The sequence below is a fragment of the Trachypithecus francoisi genome, unplaced genomic scaffold (genome assembly GCF_009764315.1).
Source record: "Trachypithecus francoisi isolate TF-2019V2 unplaced genomic scaffold, Tfra_2.0 Lachesis_group15, whole genome shotgun sequence".
Lineage (NCBI taxonomy): Eukaryota > Metazoa > Chordata > Mammalia > Primates > Cercopithecidae > Trachypithecus > Trachypithecus francoisi.
Genome location: NW_022681460.1, coordinates 26975576 through 26998511, shown reverse-complemented (window position 1 = coordinate 26998511; position 22936 = coordinate 26975576). Strand labels below are relative to the sequence as shown.

General features: G+C 37.4%; 1 protein-coding gene across 7 annotated transcripts in view; it reads left to right on the top strand.

Moving 5' to 3' along the window:
• ECHDC1 (ethylmalonyl-CoA decarboxylase 1) overlaps positions 1-22936 on the top strand; it is a 59199-nt gene that overhangs the window by 23676 nt on the left and 12587 nt on the right. For 5 of the 7 annotated variants that reach the window (XM_033234497.1, XM_033234495.1, XM_033234496.1 and 2 more), the window contains 2 exons: positions 2489-2541; positions 4075-4155. In XM_033234497.1, the coding sequence (XP_033090388.1) occupies positions 2489-2541; positions 4075-4155 (134 nt within the window). The remainder of the gene's footprint in view (positions 1-2488; positions 2542-4074; positions 4156-22936) is intronic. The other 2 variants (XM_033234499.1, XM_033234498.1) reach the window with 1 other exon arrangement.

The window sequence follows — 22936 nt, the reverse complement described above, 5'->3', positions numbered from 1 at the left end:
AACAGGTTTTATTGGAAAGGTTTTTAGCAGAGGATAAACCAGTTCACTTTGAAAACTTTTTAGCTCTTTGTACCTGTGTTAATTTTCTCATCACTTTGTGAGATACACTGATCTTCCTGATAACAGCTTTGGATTAGGAAATTCCTTCCACACTGGCTTTTACTTTTTCTTGACTGCATTTGTTTTATAAATCAACATAGTTCTCCATCTAAAATTCATCTAATTTTGTTAAGTTCAACAAACACTTACTATGTGCAAAATATTTTGCTAGTATCTGAGGAGGGAGAAGGCATACTATCACCATCAAGGGACTTCCTGTCTGGACCTAGCAAATGCCACCTTCCCTTCTCCTCTCTAAAGCCTCTCTAACTACCCCCATCCCAACTGAAATGAATAATTTCTTCTTTGACACTCTTCTCAGTTTGTTCAAGCGCTTTTTATAATACTTATACTTTGATAGTTGTTGTATTGCTGTATCTCTGGCAAAATTATTGAGAACTTCTTATTATGTTCTCTAGTCCCCATCTTGTAGAGATGATGTGTCTGATAATGCATCTAAACACATATTCATACAACACAGTTTATAAGTACTATAATTAAGGCATAAAAATAAAAATACTATGGAAACACAAAAGAGAAAATTGTTATTGTGAGATTTAGAAAATCTTGATAGAAAAATATATGATCTGGGCATTCCTTGAAATAGGTAAGGAGAAAGACAGCCTACTCCAACTAGTAGGAATGATGAAAGCAAAGACACAGGAGCCACAATAAGTGTAAGGTGTTAGAGGGATGGCAAATAGTTTGTGTGGTGAAATTAGGATGCTTGGATGAGGGGTATGGTAGTCAAAGTTGATAAGATAATTTGGAATCAGGTGGTCTTGCCAAGAAATTTAGGTTGTATTCTATAAGACATCATCATCCTACAGGAAGGATTATTAGGTAGCAGGATGGAAGATTATATTTAAGAGGAAAAAGAAATTAAATACAGAAATCAGTGAGGAAGCAAAGCTTGTCTCCGGCCATACCACCCTGAATGCACCCAATCTTGCCAATCTTGGAAGTTAATCGGTGTCAGGTCTGATTAGTCCTTGGGTGGGAGAAAACAAAGCTATCTTATTGTACTAATCAAGGCTTGAGTAACACAGCTATGAACTAATGCAACAGCAGCGGAACTATAAAAGAAGGGATCGATATTTGAAATACTTCTAAGGAATATCCAAGGAGAAGTACTTGGTAACTAACTGAGTGTGGGAGAATTGTGAAATAGGAAAGTCAAACATAATACCAAAATTCTGAGCCTTATTGACCACTAGCTCAGAACTCTTACACTAACTTTTTCCACTAACACAGAACTCATGCAATCTTTTACAGAGTTTCTGGGTACATTTTCATCTTTCTAAACATCCTTTAAGTCAAATAGTGCAAATTTTTAAAAAATTTCTCATTTCTTAGGGATGAGGAAACTGAATTACATAGTCATGACTCGCTTAAGTTCATGTTGTTACTAAGTGGCAGCACTGGGATTCAAACTCAGTTCTTTTACACTCGAGTTGGTTTTGCTGTGCTGAGTTTGAGGTGCTATCAGAATGTGAAAATGTCTAGTAGATTTTAGCACTTTATATGGAAGTAGATGAGACTTCCAAAAAAAAAGAAATTATAAATAAAGAAGTGAGTAAATCATGGATTGGATTTTTAAAACTGCATGGATTTAGGGGATTAGTTGGATAAGAAGAGCCAAGGAAGAAGACTGGAAAACAGCAAACAAGTAAGAGAATCTGGAGTGTAAAATGTTGCTAGAAAGTGAGAGCAAATATAAGAATGAAGAAACTGATTAAAGAAAGGTACTATGTGTTATGAAGAGAGAAAAGATGAATAAGGAAAAGTCATTTAATTTGACAAGTAGGAGATTATTAAAAGCTTTTCAGGAGAGATTTTGGGATGAGGCAGAGGGCCAGATTACACTGGATTGAAGAAAGTATGTGAGCTAAAAAAAGACAAGGCAATGAGTTTGGACTACTCTTAGGAAATTTGTTTAAGAAAATTATAAGTTGTGGCAATACCAAGATAAAGCCTTAGAAATATTTTTTTTTTAAATCAAAGCTTAACATCACTTTCCCTTCTTTCCCTTCTTCTTTGGTAAGTTTATCATCTTAAGGATAGCAGATGAGTATATCTTAGACGCCTTTCCCCCCATCATTACCCTGAGTAGAACTCCATAGTGATCTAGAGTATATGATCTGTCACTTATCCCTACATCTTTGCTAATACTTCATGCAAAGCTGAGCTCAAGGAGCCCTAGGATGTCAACAGAGTCAAATACAGCATTATTTGCATTTCAGACAACATCAAAGAGTTTTAAATGGAAACATCATTGTTTAAAAAATACATATTTTTGGCTTCATTACTTTGTAAAAACTTAATTTAAAAAATTTAATGTAATATATTTGCATTATACCTTTGTGTTTCTGCTTATTTTTATTTAAAGGATGGAATGGCTGTATGCATGTTCATGCAAAACACCTTAACAAGATTTATGAGGTAATGCATCCTTCTTTTTAAAACACGATTTCTAAAAGACCAAAAATAGCTTTTTACTATTCTATTATTTGTACTAGTTAAGAAATAATAGCTAATTTTTAAATTACATCTATTCTAATGATGTCCTATTTTTTGTGCTATAGAAGATAATCAATTACATGTTAATGAAGTATATACATATGTATTTTAAAAATAAATGAAAGATAAGAAGAATTTAAGACATATCCCCTAAAGAGCTCATATAACTAGCTGTATTTAGGAGTAGATAATTAGGAAAGTTAAATACTGGTATTAGAGCAGAATAATAAAGACACTGATCTATATGTGACACATAAAGGTTACCTAACATTCCAAATTAGTAGAATGTGTAGTGAAGTGGTCTGTATCCAGAGATGAGAGAGAGAACTATGGATTGGAAAGTTTTTACAGCTTTCTGAGGACGATGAATTGACTTTGTACCTAGATAAAGAAGCAAAGAGGAAAAATTCTTCTTGGCCTGTCAAGGTATGTTTGAGGTTACAAACTGTGACATGTTTTGGCTGATTAGCTTTTTACTTTCACATTCCAAATGTAGACAAATTTAAAATTATGAAAACTAAGGAAATTCTTATTTAAGCAAGGTTATTAATTGGGCACTGCTGTATTTTTGGTACTCATTGTATCTGAGAGTCTAGAGGGAGTAATAGAATCATAACATTACTATTCTAAGATAGTATCTTCATTTTCTTAACCTGTGTTCACCTCTCTTTTCCTATTGCATTTGACTTTTTCTTACATAAATCTGAAAAGTTACTATTTTTTTTAAATCTTTCTACATAGGAGCCGTGTATATTAGGAAATTTTCAATTAGTTTAGACCTGAACCTTTGCATTGTAGGTTAGAACCTACAAAAATTCCATACTTGCAAAACTTTTTAGATTTACCTTGTATTCACACACCCCTGCAAAGTGGGTCTTTGCAGACAGGAAAGGTAAAAGATTTATTTTTACCGCAAAATCATGCCTTTATATAGGATTAGTATGTGGATTATTTCAGGCAACAATGAGTTGAGTTTTGAAGGAACCTTCATAACACAGTTTTGGAGCTCCGTCTTCTGTAACACATTTCGAACCTTTGGATATAGCCTTGATTTTCCAACTTTTAACCTGATACCAGTAAAAATGGACAAAGATAATATCACATAGAATTATTCTGAAGCACCACTGCTGCTGAGAAGTTCCAGGAGCTATAAATTAGACAAAAGAATCCATTTATTTGGGAGTAAGTTACAATATGGCTGTAGCCTAAAAATATGTAATGATTCAAGGAGGTATTTTGATGAACTTACATGGCATTTATTGTGAACTACTATAGTATTACACTGTTTTTCTCATGATGTAAAGGTTCAAACTTCTGCTATCCTTTGATATGTGTTTGTTTTTATGAAGACTGCAATATTTTGTTTCCACTGCATTTAAGATTTTTTAAAAATAACATTTGTAAGTGAATATTGAAATTAAAAATTATAACATCAGTTTTTTCTTCAATATACAGACTTCCTATAATAAGTGTTGCGCTGGTTCAAGGTTGGGCATTGGGTGGAGGAGCAGAATTTACCACGGCATGTGATTTCAGGTAGGATGAAAATTGCATGAATTTCTTGCACAAATATAATTAACTTGCTCAAATTCATTTTTGTCTTAATATCAATATTTTATATATTCTTAAAATAGGATAAACCTATTTTCTTTTTTGAATATTTTCTTTTTGTCAGTCATTAAAGTAGATAATTTTTATCTAATATAACTTCATGATCACTTCATTACTATGCATTTTCAAAAAATTAACAAAACACAAGGTTTTAAGATTTTGAATAGAGCAAATCCATATTAGCAAAACTCCTGGAAGGAAAGCTAAGGAAATATATGAAACTTTAAAATCCAAAAGAATTATACAAACAAAGGTGAGCAGCGTTAAAAAAGAAAAATAGAATGCAGAAAGAGAGACTGCTGTAGCTGTTTTCTCCCCAATAAAAAGAGATTTTCTGAGATCCCTTTGTCTTCTTTCTGCTGTGATTTATAGCAACTTTGTGGGACTTTTGGGGAGATTAGGAAATAAAGATAGAGAAAGTTCTTTGGGACCAATAGCTCTTCAGTCCCTATAATTATTTTCAGTATTTGATAGCTGTATTATATAGAAATGACATTTTGTAAAATCTAATGCTTTAGACATCTAAACTGCTTTCTCAGTACCATTCCCGAGGCCTACTAACACAGCTAGCTATAAGGAGACCAGTACAATGCTCCGTAAGTTATCTGTACAGGCTCACACACTGGAGCCTCTTTATAATGCAAAAGGTAGTATATATAGCATAATTAGAGGTAAAATGGCAAAACAGTAAAGAGCCTGAGCACTGATGTCAGGTAGACCTAGGCTGAATCCCAGTTTGCCACTTTTACCTGTTTGACTTTGAGCAAGTATTTTACCTCTCTTCATCTTAGTTTCTTTATCTATAAAATGGAAGTATCTCCCTTAAATATTTATAAATAGATTTAAATAAGATAGTGAATATATAGATTTTAGCATAATGTTTAACCTAAAGTTTACATAAGTATTCACATAATATTCTGGCTTAGAGTTTTAAGATTACCTTATACAACTGTCTCTTACCAGTGCCAATATGGTAACATTCTGGCATACTTTGAAACTCATTGTCTTTTCATTTGGAATGTTTTTCAGTCTTTGGGCTAACCCTGTCCTTGCCATTTAAAAAAAAAATTCATTATACGCTTGACCCTAGCTAAGAAAAATATTGGAGTATACATTAAGAGAAGACTTCTAGTAAACTTTTTGTCTCACTTTCAGACACTGAAGAGAAAGTTGTTCTGTGCTGGCATGTAATGCTCTAGATATTTCAAAACGTCATGTTGTACATTTAAAACATTTTTAGGCCTGGCATGGTGACTCATGCTTGTAATCCCAGCATTTTGGGAGGCTGAAACGGGTGGATCACCTGAGGTCAGGAGTTCGAGACCAGCCTGGCCAACATGGTGAAACCCTATCTCTACTAAAAATACAGAAAATTAGCCAGATGTGGTGGCACATGCCTGTCTGTAGTCCCACAACCTGGGAAGCTGAGGCAGAAGGATTGCTTGAACCTGGGAGGTGGAGGTTGCAGTGAGCCAAGATCACACTGTTGTACTCCAGCCTGGGCAACAGAGTGAGACTCTGTCTCAAAAAAAATAATAATAAATTAAATAAAAAATTAAATTTATTGAGCTACAAATTATATACAATAAAATGAATGCATTTTAATTGTATGGTGTAAATGGATTTTGATGAATATATACATCCATGTAACCACCTCCACAATCAAGATTGAGAACATTTTTATCACCCCTATCTGTATGTTTTCGTATACCTCTTCCCAGTCAGTTCCCACCAAGGTAAACACTGATCACTTTCTCATTTGAAATAGATTTTTAAAAAAGAACTTTACATAAATACATTTCATAGAGTATGTACTTTTTAATGTGTGCCTTCTTTAATTCAGTATAATTATTTTGAGAGTCATCCATGTTGTACCACATATGAATACTTTGTTCCTTTTTAATGTTGGAAAGTATTTTATTATGTGGATATTCAAGTTTGTTTCTGAGATTTATCTGTTTTTGCATTTTTCAGTGGTTTGTTCATCTTATTGCTTAGTAGTATTGCTTTCTATGCCTATGTAGCACAGTAAGTGTCATACATTAATGGGCATATGAGCTATTTCTGGTTTTGGCCTATTATAAATAAAGCTGTTGTGAACATTCATGTGTAAGTATTTGTGTGGTCATATGTTGTCATATCTTTTGGGTGAAAATCTAAGAGTGGAATTGCTGGGATGATACGGTAAGTGTAAGCGTATGTTTAACTTAAGCAGCAAATTATATGGGTTTCTTATATTTTCTAGGTGGGTTGTATAATTTTTATTATCATAAGCAATGGAAGGAAGTTCCAGCTGCACCACATGGAGTACCAACATGTGGTACTCCATGTGGTACTGTCAAGCTGTTTAGATTTAGCCGTTTGATGGGCGGGAACCATTGTGAGAGCTCATTGTGATTTCAGATTTGAATTTCCACAGTGACTCGTGTTGAGGACCTTGTGTTTATTGGCCATTAGATATATCTTCTTCTTTGTTGCTTCAAATCATTTGACTCTTTAAAAAAAATTGATTTTTCTTATTATTATTGAACTGTAGGAGTTTTTTATATATTCTGTATAAAATTCCTTGGGATAGCAATAATTATAGTAGCAGAGGTGAAGTATGCTCGTGTGTCTATGTCTATCTCGACTGTAATACTAAATACTATCCACAGCCTTAGGAGCAAGAATACTTTCTCACAGCCTGTGAGTTGTTTTTTTATTAGTAGTATCTTTGGAAGAGCAGAAATTTGAGTTTTAAAATGTTTTCAACTTCTCATTTGCACTAACTATACACTTATGACAAACTTGCAGAAATCATACATATAACTCCCACATACCTTTCAATCAGTTTCCCCAAATGTTAGTATCATATGTAGCCACAGTGCAATTACGGGAAAATTAACATTGATTCAATACTTGTAATTAATCTACAGACCTCATTCAGTTTTTTTCAGTTATCATACTAATTTTTTTTTTTTCTGGCCCAGGATTCAGTCAAGGTCTGTTTTTTCGGATATAAATATAGCCATCCCAATTTTCTTTCTTTCGTTCTTTTTCTTTTTTTGAGACAGAGTCTCTGTCACCTAAACTGGAGCGCAATGGCATGATCTCAGCTCACTACAACCTCCGCCTCCTGGGTTCAAGCAATTCTCCTGCCTGAACCTCCTGAGTAGCTGCAATTACAGGTGCCCGCCACCACTCCTGGTTAATTTTTGTACTTTTAGTAGAGACGGGGTTTCACCATGTTGGCCAGGCTGGTCTCGAACTCCTGACCTCATGATCCAGGGCCCACCTCTGCCTCCCAAAGTGCTGGGATTACAGGCGTGAGCCACCATGCCTGGCCCCCAGTTTTCTTATGGTTAAGATTTCTGTAGTGTATCTTCTTCTTCTGTCCTTTCATCTTTAACTTGGCTGCCTTGTTCAAAGTAGATTCTAGTAGACAACGTATACTACGGTTTTGCTTTTTTATTCAGAATGACAATTTCTGCCTTTTAATTGGAGTGTTTGTTCCATATATATAGCCAATGTTGTATTGATAAAATTGGGTTTAAATCTGCCATCTTGGTACAGGCATAACTCAGAGATATTACAGGTTTGGTTTCTTCCAGACCACCCCTATAAAGTTAATATCATAATAAAGTGAATCACACAAATTTTTTTGTTTCCTAGTGTGTATAAAAGTTATGTGTACACTATGCTGTAGTCTGTTAAGTATGCAATAGCCTTATATTTGAAAAAACAATGCATCTATCTTAATTAATAGGTAATTTATTGCTGAGAAATGCTACCAAGCATCTGAGCCTTCACCGAGATGTAATCTGGTGGGGAATCTTGCCTCAATTTTGATGGCTGCTAACTGATCAGAGTGGTGCTTCCTGATGATTGAGGTGGATGTGGCAATTTCTTAAACTAAAACAACAATGAAGTTTGTTGACCAATTGGCTCTTCTTTCACAAAAGATTTCTGTGTAGCATGCAGTGCTGTTTGATGGCATTTTACCCATAGTAGAACTTCTTTCTGCCATTGATTTTTCAAATATAAATTTATGTAATATTCTAAATCCTTGTTGTCATTTCAACAGTGTTCACAGCATCTGCACCAAAAATAGATTCCATCTTAAGAAACCACATATTTTGTTCATCCATAAGAAGCCACTCCTCATATATTCATGTTTTATCATGAGATTGCAGCAATTTGGTTACATCTTCAGGCTCTACTTCTAATTCCAGTTGTCTTGCTACTTCCATCACATCTGCAGTTCTTTCTTTCACTGAAGTCTTGAACTCCTTAAATCTTCATGAGGGTGGAAAGCCAACCATGAGGGTTGAAAACAATTTTTTTTTTTTTTTAAATTTTTAACATAGTAGATGTATGTATGTATGGAGTACATGAGATGTTTTGCTACAGACATGCAATATGTAATAATCACATTATGGAAAATGGGGTTTCTATCCCCTCAAGCATTTATCCTTTGTGTTACAGATAATCCAGTTATACTCTTTTAGTTATTTTTAAATGTATAATTAAGTTATTATTATAGTATTGACTACAGTCACCCTGTTCTGTCAAATAGACCTTATTCATTCTTTCTATTTTTTTTGTACCCATTAACCATCCCCATCTCCCTGCCAACTCCACATTACCTTTCCCAGACTCTGGTGATTGTCTTTTTATTCTCTATCTTTATGAATTCAATTGTTGATATGGTTTGGTTCTGTGTCCCCACCCAAATCTCATGCTGAATTGTAATCCTCAGTTTTGGAGGAGGGGTCTGGTGGGAGGTGATTGAATCATGGGGACAGACTTCCCCCTTGCTGTTTTCATGATAAGTGAGTAAGTTCTCACAAGATCTGGTGGTTTAAAAGTGTGTAGCACTTCTCCTTTCGCTCTTTCTCTCCTGCTCTGTCATGTGAAGATATGCCTGCTTCCGCTTCGTCTTCTGCCATGATTGTAAGTTTTCGGTGGCCTCCCCAGCCATGCTTCCTATACAGTCTATGGAACTGAGTCAATTAAACCTCTTTTCTTCACAAATTGCCCAGTGTCAAGTAGTTCTTAATAACAATGTGAGAAAGAGTTTGTGGAATATTGCTCAAGAAATTTTTGCCAAGTACAGTGACCCTGAGATTTTCCCCAATGTTTTCTGGTAGTAGTTCCAGAGTTTGAGGTCTTAAATTTGTCTTTAATCTATTTTTTCCTTTGTGTGTGTGTGTGTGTGTATGTGTTTTGTTGTTTGTTTTCTGGGTGTTTTTTGTCTTTGATTTGATTTTTGTATGTGGTGATAGATAGGGGTCTAACTTCATTCTTCTGCATACAAATATCCAGTTTTCCCAGCATCATTTATTGAAGAGAATGTGCTTTCTCCAGTGTATGTTCTTGGTACCTTTGTTGCAAATGAGTTGCCTGTGTATCTGTAGATTGGTCTCTGGGTTCTCCATTCTGTTTCATTGGTTGTCTGTTTTTATGCTATTTGGGTTTTTGTAGCTCTGTAGTATAATTTGAAGTCAGGTAATGTGATTCCTCCTGGGCTGTTCTTTGTGTTGAGGAGTTTTAGCTGTTCTGTGTTTTTTGTGGTTGCATATAAATTTTAGGATTTTTTTTTTCGATTTGTGTGAAGAATGTCGTTGGTATTTTGATGAGAATTACACTGAATATCTAGATTGCTTTGGGTAGAATGGACATTTTAACAATGTTGTTTCTTCCAATCCATGAACGTAGAATATCTTTTCATTTTTGATGTCTACTTCAATTTCTTTCATTGGTGTTTTACAGTTTTCATTATAGACATGTTTCACTTCTTTGGTTAATTCATAGGTATTTAATTTTATGTGTGGCTATTGTAAATGGGATTACTCTTTTAATATCTTTTTCAAATTGTTCACTGTTTACATATAGAAAAGCTACTGATTTTTTGTATGTTGATTTTTTATTTCGCAACTTTAGGCTTTTTCCAGACATAGATTGTATAATCTACAAACAAGGATAATTAGATTTCTTCCTTTCCAATTTGGATGCCCTTTATATCTTTTTCTTGTCTGATTGCTCTAGCTAGGACTTCCAGTACTATGTTGAACAACAGTTGTGAAAGTAGGCATCCTTGTTGCGTTGTAGATCTTAGAGAGAAGGCTTTCACCTTTTCCCCACTCAGTATGATACTAACTGAAGGTCTGTCATATATGGCGTTTAGCATATTGATGCATGTTCCTTTTATACCTAGTTTCTTGGTGTGTGTGTGTGTGTTTTTTTAATCATGAAGGGATATTGAATTTTATCAAATGCTTTTTCAGCATGAATCCAAATTATTATATAGCTTTTGTCCTTCATTCTGTTGGTATGATGTATCACATTGATTCATTTGTGTATGTTGAACCATCCTTGCATCCCAGAGATAAATTCCACTTGGTCATGTTGAATGATCTTTTTAATGTATTATTTAATTCAGTTTGCTAGTATTTTGTTGATGATTTTTGCATCAATATTCATTGGAGATATTGGCCTGTAGTCTTCTTTTTTCGAGATGTATTTATCTGGTTTGGTATCAGGGTAATACTTGCTTCAGAGAATGAGTTTGGAAGTATCGCCTCCTCTATTTTTCAGAATATTGGAATAGTTTGAGTGGGATTGCTGTTAGTTCTTCTTTAAATGTTTGTCAGAATGTAGCAGTGAAGCCATTGCATCCTGGGTTTTTCTTTACTGGAAGACTTTTTATTACATGTTTAGTCTCCTTACTAGTTATTGGTCTGTTCAGGTTTTAGATTTCTTTCTACTCAATCTTGCTAGGTTGTATTTGTCTAGGAATTTGTCCATTTCTTCTAGATTTCCCAATTTATTGACATGTAGTTGCTCATAGTAGCCACTAATAATCCTTGAATTTCTGCAGTATTAGTTGTAATGTCTCCTTTTTCATGTCTGATTTTGTTTATTTGGAATTTCCCCCCCTTTTTTTTTCTTTGTTAGTCTGGCTAAAGATTTGTCAATGTTGTTTAACTTTTCAAAAAAACCAACTTTTTGTTTCATTGCTCTTTTGTATTTCTTTTCTTTTCTTTCTTTTTTTTTTGACAGAGTCTCACTCTGTTGCCCAGGCTGGAGTGCAGCAGTGTGATCTCAGCTCACTGCAACTTCCACCTGCTAGATTCAAGTGATTCCTCTGCCTCAGCCTCCTGAATAGCTGGGATTACATGTGCGTGCCACCATGCCCAGCTAATTTTTGTATTTTTAGTAGAGATGGGCTTTCACCATGTCAGTTAGGCTGGTCTCGAACTCCTGACCTCGTGATCCACCCACCTTGGCCTCCCAAAGTGTTGGCATTACAGTGTGAGCCTCCACTCCCAGTCAATATTTTTTTAAATTTTGATTTCATTTATTTCTGCCCTGATCTTTAGTATTTCTTCTACTAATTTTTGGTTTGGCTTGCTCTTGCTTTTCTAGTTCTTTAAGATGCATTCTTAGGTTATTTGAAATTTTTCTTGTTTTTCATATAGGCACTTATAGTGATAAACTCCCTGTTAGTACTGCTTTTGCTGTATCCCATAGGCTTTGGTATGTTATGCTTCCATTATCATTTGTTTTAAGAGAATTTTCAGTTTCCTTCTTAATTTTTTAATTGACCCATTGGCCATTCAGGAGCATATTGTCTAATTTCCACGTATTTGTGTAGTTTCCAAAATTCCTCTTGTTATTGATTTCTAGTTTCCATTGTGATCACAGAAGATGTTTGATATTGTTTTAATTTTTTGAATGTTTTAAGATTTGTTTTTTGACCAAACATATATGGTCTACCTTTAAGAATGATCCATGTGCTGAGGAAAAGAATGTGTATTCTCCAGCTATTGGATGAAATATTGCATAAATATCTACTAGGTACATTTGTTTCTATAGTGCAGATTAAGTCTGATGTTTCTTTGTTGATTTTTTTGTCTGGAAGATCTGTCCAGTGCTGTATTAGTCCATTCTTGCATAGATATAAAGAACTACCTGAGACTGGGTAATTTATAAAGAAGAGAGGTTTAATTTGCTCACAGTCCTACAGGCTGTACAGGAAGCATGGCTGGAGAATCCTCAGGAAATGTACAGTCATGGCAGAAGATGAAGGGGAAGCAGGCACATCCTACATGGCTGGAGCAGGAGAAAGAGAGAAAAAGGGGAGGGTACTACACACTTAAACAAGATCTCGTGCGAAATCATTCATTATCACAAGAACACCAAGGGAGAAGGCTGCCCCCATAATCCAGTCACCTCCTCCTACAACATTAGGGATTACAATTCTACAAGGGATTTGGGTGAGGACACAAATCCAAACCGTATCAAATGCTGAATGTGGAGTGTTGAAGTCTCCAGCGATTACTGTATTGGGGCCTATCTCTCACTTTAGCTCTAATAATATTTCCTGTATATATCCAGGTGCTCCAGTGATGGGTGGCATATACATTTAAAATTGTCATAACCTCTTGCTTAATTGGCCCGTTTATCATTATATAGTGACCTTCCTCATCTCTTCTTACAATTTTTGTCTTGAAATCTATTTTGTCTGAAATAAATATAGATACTCCTGTTTTATTTTTGTTTTCATCGGCATGGAATATCTTTTTCCTTTCCTTTATTTTCAGTCTTTGTGTGTCTTTATAGGCGAAATGTGTTTCTGGTACGCAACAGATCATTTGGTCTTTTTTGTTTTTTTTTATTATACTTTAAGTTCTAGGGTACATGTGCATAACGTGCAGGTTTGTTACATATGTATACTTGTGCCATGTTGGTGTGCTGCACCCATCAACTCATCAGCACCCATCAATTCATCATTTATATCAGGTATAACTCCCAATGCAATCCCTCCCCCGTCCCCCTCCCCATGAAAGGCCCCGATGTGTGATGTTCCCCTTCCCGAGTCCAAGTGATCTCATTGTTCAGTTCCCACCTATGAGTGAGAACATGCGGTGTTTGGTTTTCTGTTCCTGTGATAGTTTGCTAAGAATGATGGTCTCCAGCTGCATCCATGTCCCCACAAAGGACGTAAACTCATCCTTTTTTATGGCTGCATAATATTCCATGGTGTATATGTGCCACATTTTCTTAATCCAGTCTGTCACAGATGGACATTTGGGTTGATTTCAAGTCTTTGCTATTGTGAATAGTGCCGCAATAAACATGCATGTGCATGTGTCTTTATAGCAGCATGATTTATAATCCTTTGGGTATATACCCAGTAGTGGGATGGCTTGGTCATATGGTACATCTAGTTCTAGATCCTTGAGGAATCGCCATACTGTTTTCCATAATGGTTGAACTAGTTTACACTCCCACCAACAGTGTAAAAGTGTTCCTATTTCTCCACATCCTCTCCAGCACCTGTTGTTTCCTGACTTTTGAATGATTGCCATTCTAACTGGTGTGAGATGGTATCTCATTGTGGTTTCGATTTGCATCTCTCTGATGGCCAGTGATGATGAGCATTTTTTCATGTGTCTGTTGGCTGTATGAATGTCTTCTTTTGAGAAATGTCTGTTCATATCCTTTGCCCACTTTTTGATGGGGTTGTTTGTTTTTTTCTTGTATATTTGTTTGAGTTCTTTCTAGATTCTGGATATTAGCCCTTTGTCAGATGAGTAGATTGCAAAAATTTTCTCCCATTCCGTAGGTTGCCTATTCACTCTGATGGTAGTTTCTTTTGCTGTGCAGAAGCTCTTTAGTTTAATCATATCCCATTTGTCAATTTTGGCTTTTTCGTATAAGGAGTAAGGAAAGGATCCAGTTTCAGCTTTCTACTTATGGCTAGCCAATTTTCCCAGCAGCATTTATTAAATAGGGAATCCTTTCCCCATTTCTTGTTTCTCTCAGGTTTGTCAAAGATCAGATGGATGTAGATGTATGGTATTATTTCTGAGGACTCTGTTCTGTTCCATTGGTCTATATCTCTGTTTTGGTACCAGTACCATGCTGTTTTGGTGACTGTAGCCTTGTAGTATAGTTTGAAGTCAGGTAGCATGATGCCTCCAGCTTTGTTCTTATGACTTAGGATTGTCTTGGCAATGCGGGCTCTTTTTTGGTTCCATATGAACTTTAAAGCCGTTTTTTCCAATTCTGTGAAGAAACTCATTGGTAGCTTGATGGGGATGGCATTGAATCTGTAAATAACCTTGGGCAGTATGGCCATTTTCACGATATTGATTCTTCCTATCCATGAGCATGGTATGTTCTTCCATTTGTTTGTGTCCTCTTTTATTTCACTGAGCAGTGGTTTGTAGTTCTCCTTGAAGGGGTCCTTTACATCCCTTGTAAGTTGGATTCCTAGGTATTTTATTCTCTTTGAAGCAATTGTGAATTGAAGTTCATTCATGATTTGGCTCTCTGTTTGTCTGTTACTGGTGTATAAGAATGCTTGTGATTTTTGCACATTAATTTTGTATCCTGAGACTTTGCTGAAGTTGCTTATCAGCTTAAGGAGATTTTGGGCTGAGACAATGGGGTTTTCTAAATATACAATCATGTCATCTGCAAACAGGGACAATTTGACTTCTTCTTTTCCTAACTGGATACCCTTGATTTCTTTCTCTTGCCTGATTGCCCTAGCCAGAACTTCCAACACCATGTTGAATAGGAGTGGTGAGACAGGGCATCCCTATCTTGTGCCAGTTTTCAAAGGGAATTTTTCCAGTTTTTGCCCATTTGCTATGATATTGGCTGTGGGGTTGTCATAAATAGCTCTTATTATTTTGAGGTACGTTCCCTCAATACCGAATTTATTGAGCGTTTTTAGCATGAAGGGCTGTTGAATTTTGTCAAAAGCCTTTTCTGCATCTAATGAGATAATCTTGTGGTTCTTGTCTTTGGTTCTGTTTATATGCTGCATTACGTTTATTGATTTGCGAATGTTGAACCAGCCTTGCATCCCAGGGATGAAGCCCACTTGATCATGGTGGATAAGCTTTTTGATGTGCTGCTGAATCCGGTTTGCCAGTATTTTATTGAGGATTTTTGCATCGATGTTCATCAGGGATATTGGTCTAAAATTCTCTTTTTTTGTTGTGTCTCTGCCAGGCTTTGGTATCAGGATGATGTTGGCCTCATAAAATGAGTTAGGGAGGATTCCCTCTTTTTCAATTGATTGGAATAGTTTCAGAAGGAATGGTACCAGCTCCTCCTTGTACCTCTGGTAGAATTCAGCTGTGAATCCATCTGGTCCTGGACTTTTTTTGATTGGTAGGCTATTAATAATTGCCTCAATTTCAGAGCCTGCTATTGTTCTATTAAGGGATTCAACTTCTTCCTGGTTTAGTCTTGGAAGAGTGTAAGTGTCCAGGAAATTATCCATTTCTTCTAGATTTTCTAGTTGATTTGAATCGAGGTGTTTATAGTATTCTCTGATGGTAGTTTGTATTTCTGTGGGGTCCGTGGTGATATCCCCTTTATCATCTTTTATTGCATCTATTTGATTCTTCTCTCTTTTCTTCTTTATTAGTCTTGCTAGTGGTCTGTCAGTTTTGTTGATTTTTTCCAAAAACCCACTCCTGGATTCATTGATTTTTTTGGAGGGTTTTTTGTGTCTCTATCTCCTTCAGTTCTGCTCTGATCTTAGTTATTTCTTGCCTTCTGCTAGCTTTTGAATGTGTTTGCTCTTGCTTCTCCAGTTCTTTTAATTGTGATGTTAGAGTGTCAATTTTAGATCTTTCCAACTTTCTCTTGTGGGCATTTAGTGCTATAAATTTCCCTCTACACACTGCTTTAAATGTGCCCCAGAGATTCTGGTATGTTGTATCTTTGTTCTCATTGGTTTCAAAGAACATCTTTATTTCTGCCTTTATTTTGTTATGTACCCAGTAGTCATTCAGGAGCAGGTTGTTCAGTTTCCATGTAGTTGAGCGGTTTTGATTGAGTTTCTTAGTCCTGAGTTCTAGTTTGATTGCACTGTGGTCTGAGAGACAGTTTGTTATCATTTCTGTTCTTTTACATTTGCTGAGGAGTGCTTTACTTCCAATTATGTGGTCAATTTTGGAATAAGTGCGATGTGGTGCTGAGAAGAATGTATATTCTGTTGATTTGGGGTGGAGAGTTCTGTAGATGTCTATTAGGTCCTCTTGGTGCAGAGCTTAGTTCAATTCCTGGATATCCTTGTTAACTTTCTGTCTCGTTGATCTGTCTAATGTTGACAGTGGAGTGTTGAAGTCTCCCATTATTATTGTATGGGAGTCTAAGTCTCTTTGTAAGTCTCTAAGGACTTGCTTTATGAATGTGGGTGCTCCTGTATTGGGTGCATATATATTTAGGAGAGTTAGCTCTTTCTGTTGAATTGATCCCTTTACCATTATGTAATGGCCTTCTTTGTCTCTTTTGATCTTTGATGGTTTAAAGTCTATTTTATCAGAGACTAGGATTGCAACCCCTGCTTTTTTTGTTCTCCATTTGCTTGGTAGATCTTCCTCCATCCCTTTATTTTGAGCCTATGTATGTCTCTGCATGTGAGATGGGTCTCCTGAATACAGCAGACTGATGGGTCTTGACTCTTTATCCAGTTTGCCAGTCTGTGTCTTTTAATTGGAGCATTTAGTCCATTAACATTTAAGGTTAATATTGTTATGTGTGAACTTGATCCTGCCATTATGATATTAACTGGTTATTTTGCTCGTTAGTTGATGCGGTTTCTTCCTAGCCTCGATGATCTTTACATTTTGGCATGTTTTTGCAATGGCTGGTACCGGTTGTTCCTTTCCATGTTTAGGGCTTCCTTCAGGGTCTCTTGTAAGGCAGGCCTGGTGGTGACAAAATCTCTGAGCATTTGTTTATCTGTAAAGGATTTTATTTCTCCTTCACTTATGAAACTTAGTTTGGCTGGATATGAGATTCTGGGTTTAAAATTCTTTTCTTTAAGAACGTTGAATATTGGTCCCCACTCTCTTCTGGCTTGTAGAGTTTCTGCTGAGAGGTCTGCTATTAGTCTGATGGGCTTCCCTTTGTGGGTAACTCGACCTTTCTCTCTGGCTGCCCTTAAGATTTTTTCCTTCATTTCAACTTTGGTGAATCTGGCAATTATGTGTCTTGGAGTTGCTCTTCTGGAGGAGTATCTTTGTGGTGTTCCCTGTATTTCCTTTTTTTTGTTTTTTTTTTTTTGAGGCGGAGTCTCGTTCTGTCGCCCGGACTGGAGTGCAGTGGCCAGATCTCAGCTCACTGCAAGCTCCGCCTCCTGGGTTTCCGCCATTCTCCTGCCTCAGCCTCCCAAGTAGCTGGGACTACAGGCGCCCGCCACCTCGCCCGGCTAGTTTTTGTATTTTTAGTAGAGACGGGGTTTCACCGTATTAGCCAGGATGGTCTCGATCTCCTGACCTCGTGATCCGCCCGTCTCGGCCTCCCAAAGTGCTGGGATTACAGGCTTGAGCCACCGCGCCCGGCCCCCTGTATTTCCTGAATTTGAATGTTGGCCTGCCCTACTAGGTTGGGGAAGTTCTCCTGGATGATATCCTGAAGAGTGTTTTCCAACTTGGTTCCATTTTCCCCCTCACTTTCAGGCACCCCAATCAGACGTAGATTTGGTCTTTTTACATAATCCCATACTTCTTGCAGGCTTTGTTCATTTCTTTTTCTTCTTTTTTCTTTTGGTTTCTCTTCTGGCTTCATTTCATTCATTTGATCCTCAATCGCTGATACTCTTTCTTCCAGTTGATCGAGTCAGTTACTAAGCTTGTGGATTTGTCACGTATTTCTCGTGTCATGGTTTTCATCTCTGTCATTTCATTTATGACCTTCTCTGCATTAATTATTCTAGCTATCAATTCTTCCACTCTTTTTTCAAGATTTTTTAGTTTCTTTGCACTGGGTACATAATTTCTCCTTTAGCTCTGAGAAGTTTGATGGACTGAAGCCTTCTTCTCTCCTCTCGTCAAAGTCATTCTCTGACCAGCTCTCTGACCAGCTTTGATCCGTTGCTGGCAATGAGCTGCGCTCCTTTGCAGGGGGAGATGCGCTCTTATTTCTTGAATTTCCAGCTTTTCTGCCCTGCTTCTTCCCCATCTTTGTGGTTTTATCTGCCTCTGTTCTTTGATGATGGTGACGTACTGATGGGGTTTTGGTATAGGTGTTCTTCCTGTTTGATAGTTTTCCTTCTAATAGTCAGGACCCTCAGCTGTAGGTCTGTTGGAGATTGCTTGAGGTCCACTCCAGACCCTGTTTGCCTGGGTATCAGCAGCAGAGGTTGCAGAAGATAGAATATTGCTGAACAGTGAGTGTACCTGTCTGATTCTTACTTTGGAAGCTTCCTCTCAGGGGTGTACTCTACCCTGTGAGGTGTGGGGTGTCAGACTGCCCCTAGTGGGGGATGTCTCCCAGTTAGGCTACTCAGGGGTCAGGGACCCACTTGAGCAGGCAGTCTGTCCATTCTCAGATCTCAACATCTGTGTTGGGAGATCCACTGCTCTCTTCAAAGCTGTCAGACAGAGTCGTTCGCGTCTGCACAGGCCTCTGCTGCTTCCCCTTTTGTTGTTTAGCTGTGCCCTGTCCCGAGAGGTGGAGTCTACAGAGACAGACAGGTTTCCTTGAACTGCTGTTAGCTCCACCCAGTTCGAGCTTCCCAGCGGCTTTGTTTACCTACTTAAGCCTCAAAATGGTGGGCGCCCCTCCCCCAGCCTCGCTGCTGCCCTTTCGGTTAGATCGCAGACTGCTGTGCTAGCAATGAGGGAGGCTCCGTGGCCGTGGGACCCTCCCGGCCAGGTGTGGGTATAATCTCCTGGTGTGCCCGTTTGCTTAAAGCTCAGTATTGGGGTGGGAGTCACCCGATTTTCCAGGTGTTGTGTGTCTCAGTTCCCCTGGCTAGGAAAAGGGATTCCCTTCCCCCTTGCACTTCCCAGGTGAGGCAATGCCTCGCCCTGCTTCAGCTCTCGCTGGTCAGGCTGCAGCAGCTGACCAGCACCGATTGTCCGGCACTCCCCAGTGAGATGACCCCAGTACCTCAGTTGAAAATGCAGAAATCACCGGTCGTCTGTGTCGCTTTCGCTGGGAGTTGGAGACTGGAGCTGTTCCTATTCGGCCATCTTGCTCCGCTACCAGCGGTCTTTTTTTTTTTTTTTTTAATCCATCAACAGTCTATGTCTTTTGATTGCAGAGTTTAGTCCATGTACATTCAATATTATTATTGGTAGGTAAGGACTTACTCCTGCCGTTTTATTTGTTTTTTGGGTTGTTTTGTGGTCTTTTCTTTCTTTTCTTCTGGTCTTCCTTTTTGTGATATGATGTTCTCGGTGATTTGTTTTAGCTTCTTGCTTTTAATTTTTTTGTGTATCTTTTACATTTTTTGGCTTGCAAATACTTTAACTTATTAGGCTTGCAAATACTGTCTTATAACTCATTATTTGAAAGTGATAACAACTGAACATTGTTTGGATAAACAAACATGCAAAAAGAAAATAGTAAACACTTTATACCTTAACTTTATCCTCCTGCTTTTTAATTTTTTGTTGTTTCTAGTTATATCTTATTGTACTGTCTGTGTCATGTAAAGTTGTTTTAGTTATTGTTTATGATTGGTTCATCATTTTGTCTTTCTACTTAAGACACAGTTACAGTGTTTTAATATTCTGTGTTTTTTTGTGTGCTTACTATTACTAGTGAGTTTTGTACCTTCAGATGATTTCTTATTGCTCATTGACATCGTTTTCTTTCCGATTAGAGTGCTCCCTTTAATATTTCTTGTAGGACAGGTCTGGTGTTGATGAAATCCCTCAGCTTTTGTTTGGAAATCTTTATTTCTCATGTTTGAAGGATATTTTTGCAGAATATACTATTCTAGCATGAAAGGATTTTTCCCTTAGCACTTGCACTATGTCATGCCATTCTCTCCTGGCCTGTAAGGTTTTCACTGAAAAGTCTTCTGCCAGACATATTGGAGCTTAATTGTGTGTTGCTGGTTTCCGTTCTCTTGCTGCTTTTGGGATCCTTTCTTTATTACAGACCATGTTTTTATCCTTGACCTTTGGAAGTTTATTAAATGCTTTCAGGTACTTCTCTTTGGGTTCAATCTGCTTTGCTGCTCTATAACCTTCTTGTACTTGGATATTGATGTCTATCTCTAGGTTTTGGAAGCGCTTTGTTATTCCTTTGAATAAACTTTCTAACCCTATCTCTTGTTCTGCCTCTTCTTTAAGGCCAATAATGCTTAGATTTGCCCTTTTGAGACTATTTTCTATATCCTGTAGGAACGCTTTTTTATCTTTTTTCTTTTGTTTCCTCCAGCTGTATTTCAAATAGCCTGTCTTCAAGCTCACTAATTCTTTCTTCTGCTAGATCAATTCTGCCATAAAAAGACTCTGATGCATTCTTCAATAGTATGCCAGTTGCATTTTTCAGCTCTAGAATTTCTGCTTGGTTCTTTTCATTTCAATCTTGTTCTTAAATTTATCTGATAAGATTCTAAATTCCTTCTCTGTGTTATCTTGAATTTCTTTTGAGTTTTCTCAAAACAACTACTTTGAATTCTCTGTCTGAAAAGTCACATATCTCTTTTTCCAGGATTCGTCTGTGATGTCTTATTTAGTTCATTTGGTGGGTACATGTTTTCCTAGGTGGCCTTGATACTTGTAGATGTTCTTTGGTATCTGGGCATTGAAGAATTAGGTATTTATTATAGTCTTCACAGTCTGAGCTTGTTTGTAGTGGTCCTTCTTGGGAAGACTTTCCAGATATTCAGAAAGACTTAGGTGTCATGATCTAAGCTGTGTCTGCTTTAGAGGGCACCCGAAGCCCAGTAATGCTATAGTTCTTGCAGACTTGTGGAGATACTGCCTTGATGGTCTTGGAGAAGATCCAGAAGAATTCTCTGGATAACCAGGCAGAGACTCTTGTTCTCTTCCATTACTTTCTCCCAAACAAATGAAATCTCTCTCCCTGTGCTGAGCCCCATGGAGCTGAGGGTGGAGTGAACCAAGTAGCCCTATGGCCACCACCACTAGGACTGTGCTGGGTCAAACCTGAAGCTAGCACAGCACTGGGTCTTGCCCAAGCCTTCCATAACCACCCCCTGGATACCGCCTATGTTCACTTGAGGCACAAGGGCTCTATAATCAGCAAGTGGCAAAGCCAGCCAGTCCTGTGTTCTTCCTTGCAGGGTGGTGATTTCCACTAGACTCTGGACAAGTCCAGAGGTGCTGTCTGGGAGCCTGACACTACAGTCAAAAACTTTAGAAGTCTAGCTGGTATTCTGACTTGCCTGACCTGTAAACTCAGACCACAAGACGTAGACCTTTCCAGTCTTCTCTCCCCTTTCCAAAGGTGGAGGAGTGTCGCCCCATGGCCACTGTCACCACTGGCTCACAGGGAATACTGCCAAATGATCGTTGATATTACGGTGAAAATCTGTTATCTGTTGTAGCCACCTTCATCAATAACCCTAGCTAGATCTTCAGCATCACTTGCTGCAGCTTCTATGTTACCCCTTACTGCTTCACTTTGCACCTTTGTATTATGGAGATGACTTCTTTCCTTAAACCTCATAAACCAACCTCTGATGGTCTCAAACTTTTCTTCTGCAGCTTCCTTACCTCTCTCAGCCTTTGTACTGTTGAAGAGAGTTAGAACATTGTTCTGGATTAGCCTTTGACTTAAGGAAATGCTGTGGCTGGTTTGGTCTTCTATCCAGACCACTAAAACTTTCTTCATATCATCAATAAGACTGTTTCACTTCCTTATTATTCATGTATTCACTGGATTAGCACTTTGAATTTCCTTCAAGAACTTTCCTGTTGTATTCATAACTTGGCTTTTACCCTGAATTTTACGGTAATTACTTTCTTGCTTTCCTTTATAGTTTTATAAGCTAAATATTCCAAAATAAATACAATTTTTATTTTTTTGACTTCATATAAATGGCATCATATGGTAGTAGAAATAGAATGAGAAAAGATTCATATGCTAACTTATGAAAAACAGTACATTTTATGTTTATTTTTCTTTTTTATAATTTATGACTCAGGTTTCAGTTCATCCGTTAAAATACGTCACTTCATGTTCACACAGACAGAGATTTTCCAGTTTTTTTGGTGTATAAGACAGTTTACAGAAATCCTAACCTCTTGAAAACTAGTGTTCAATAATGGGCAGAATTCTTATGCATAATTAAAAAGGTTATTTTATATGACAGTGCCCTCTGCTGTCATCAGTGCAGATTGCATTAGAATGCTGCTATTACTACATTTTATTCTGTGAGGAGAAAGCAGTCATTGGCTTTATGCTTGATATGTGACTAAACAGGAAATGTTCTATGTGTGAAAGTATTAAATGCATTCCTCACTTTACACTGAAATACAGGTAGTTATGAAATATATAATTTCAACACATATATAAATATAAAATGTACATCTAAATATATAATTTAAAAAATTTTAAGACTGGGCACAGTGGGTCAGGCCTGTAATCCCAGCACTTTGGGAGACCGAGGTGGGTGGATCACCTGAGGTCAGGAGTTCGAGACCAGCCTGGCCAACTTGGTGAAAACCCATCTCTACTAAAAATACAAAAATCAGCTGGGCATGGTTGGCAGGCGCCTGTAATTCCAGCTACTCGGGAGGCTGAGGCAGGAGAATCGCTTGAACCCGGGAGGCTGAGGTTGCAGTGAGCTGAAATCACGTCATTGCACTCCAACCTGGGCAACAAGAGTGAGACTCTGTCTCAAAAAGAAAAAGAAAAAAAAAAGAATCTTAAGCTATATGCAAGTGTGCATTATTACACTGAAAAATCCTCTGTGTAAAAGAAAATG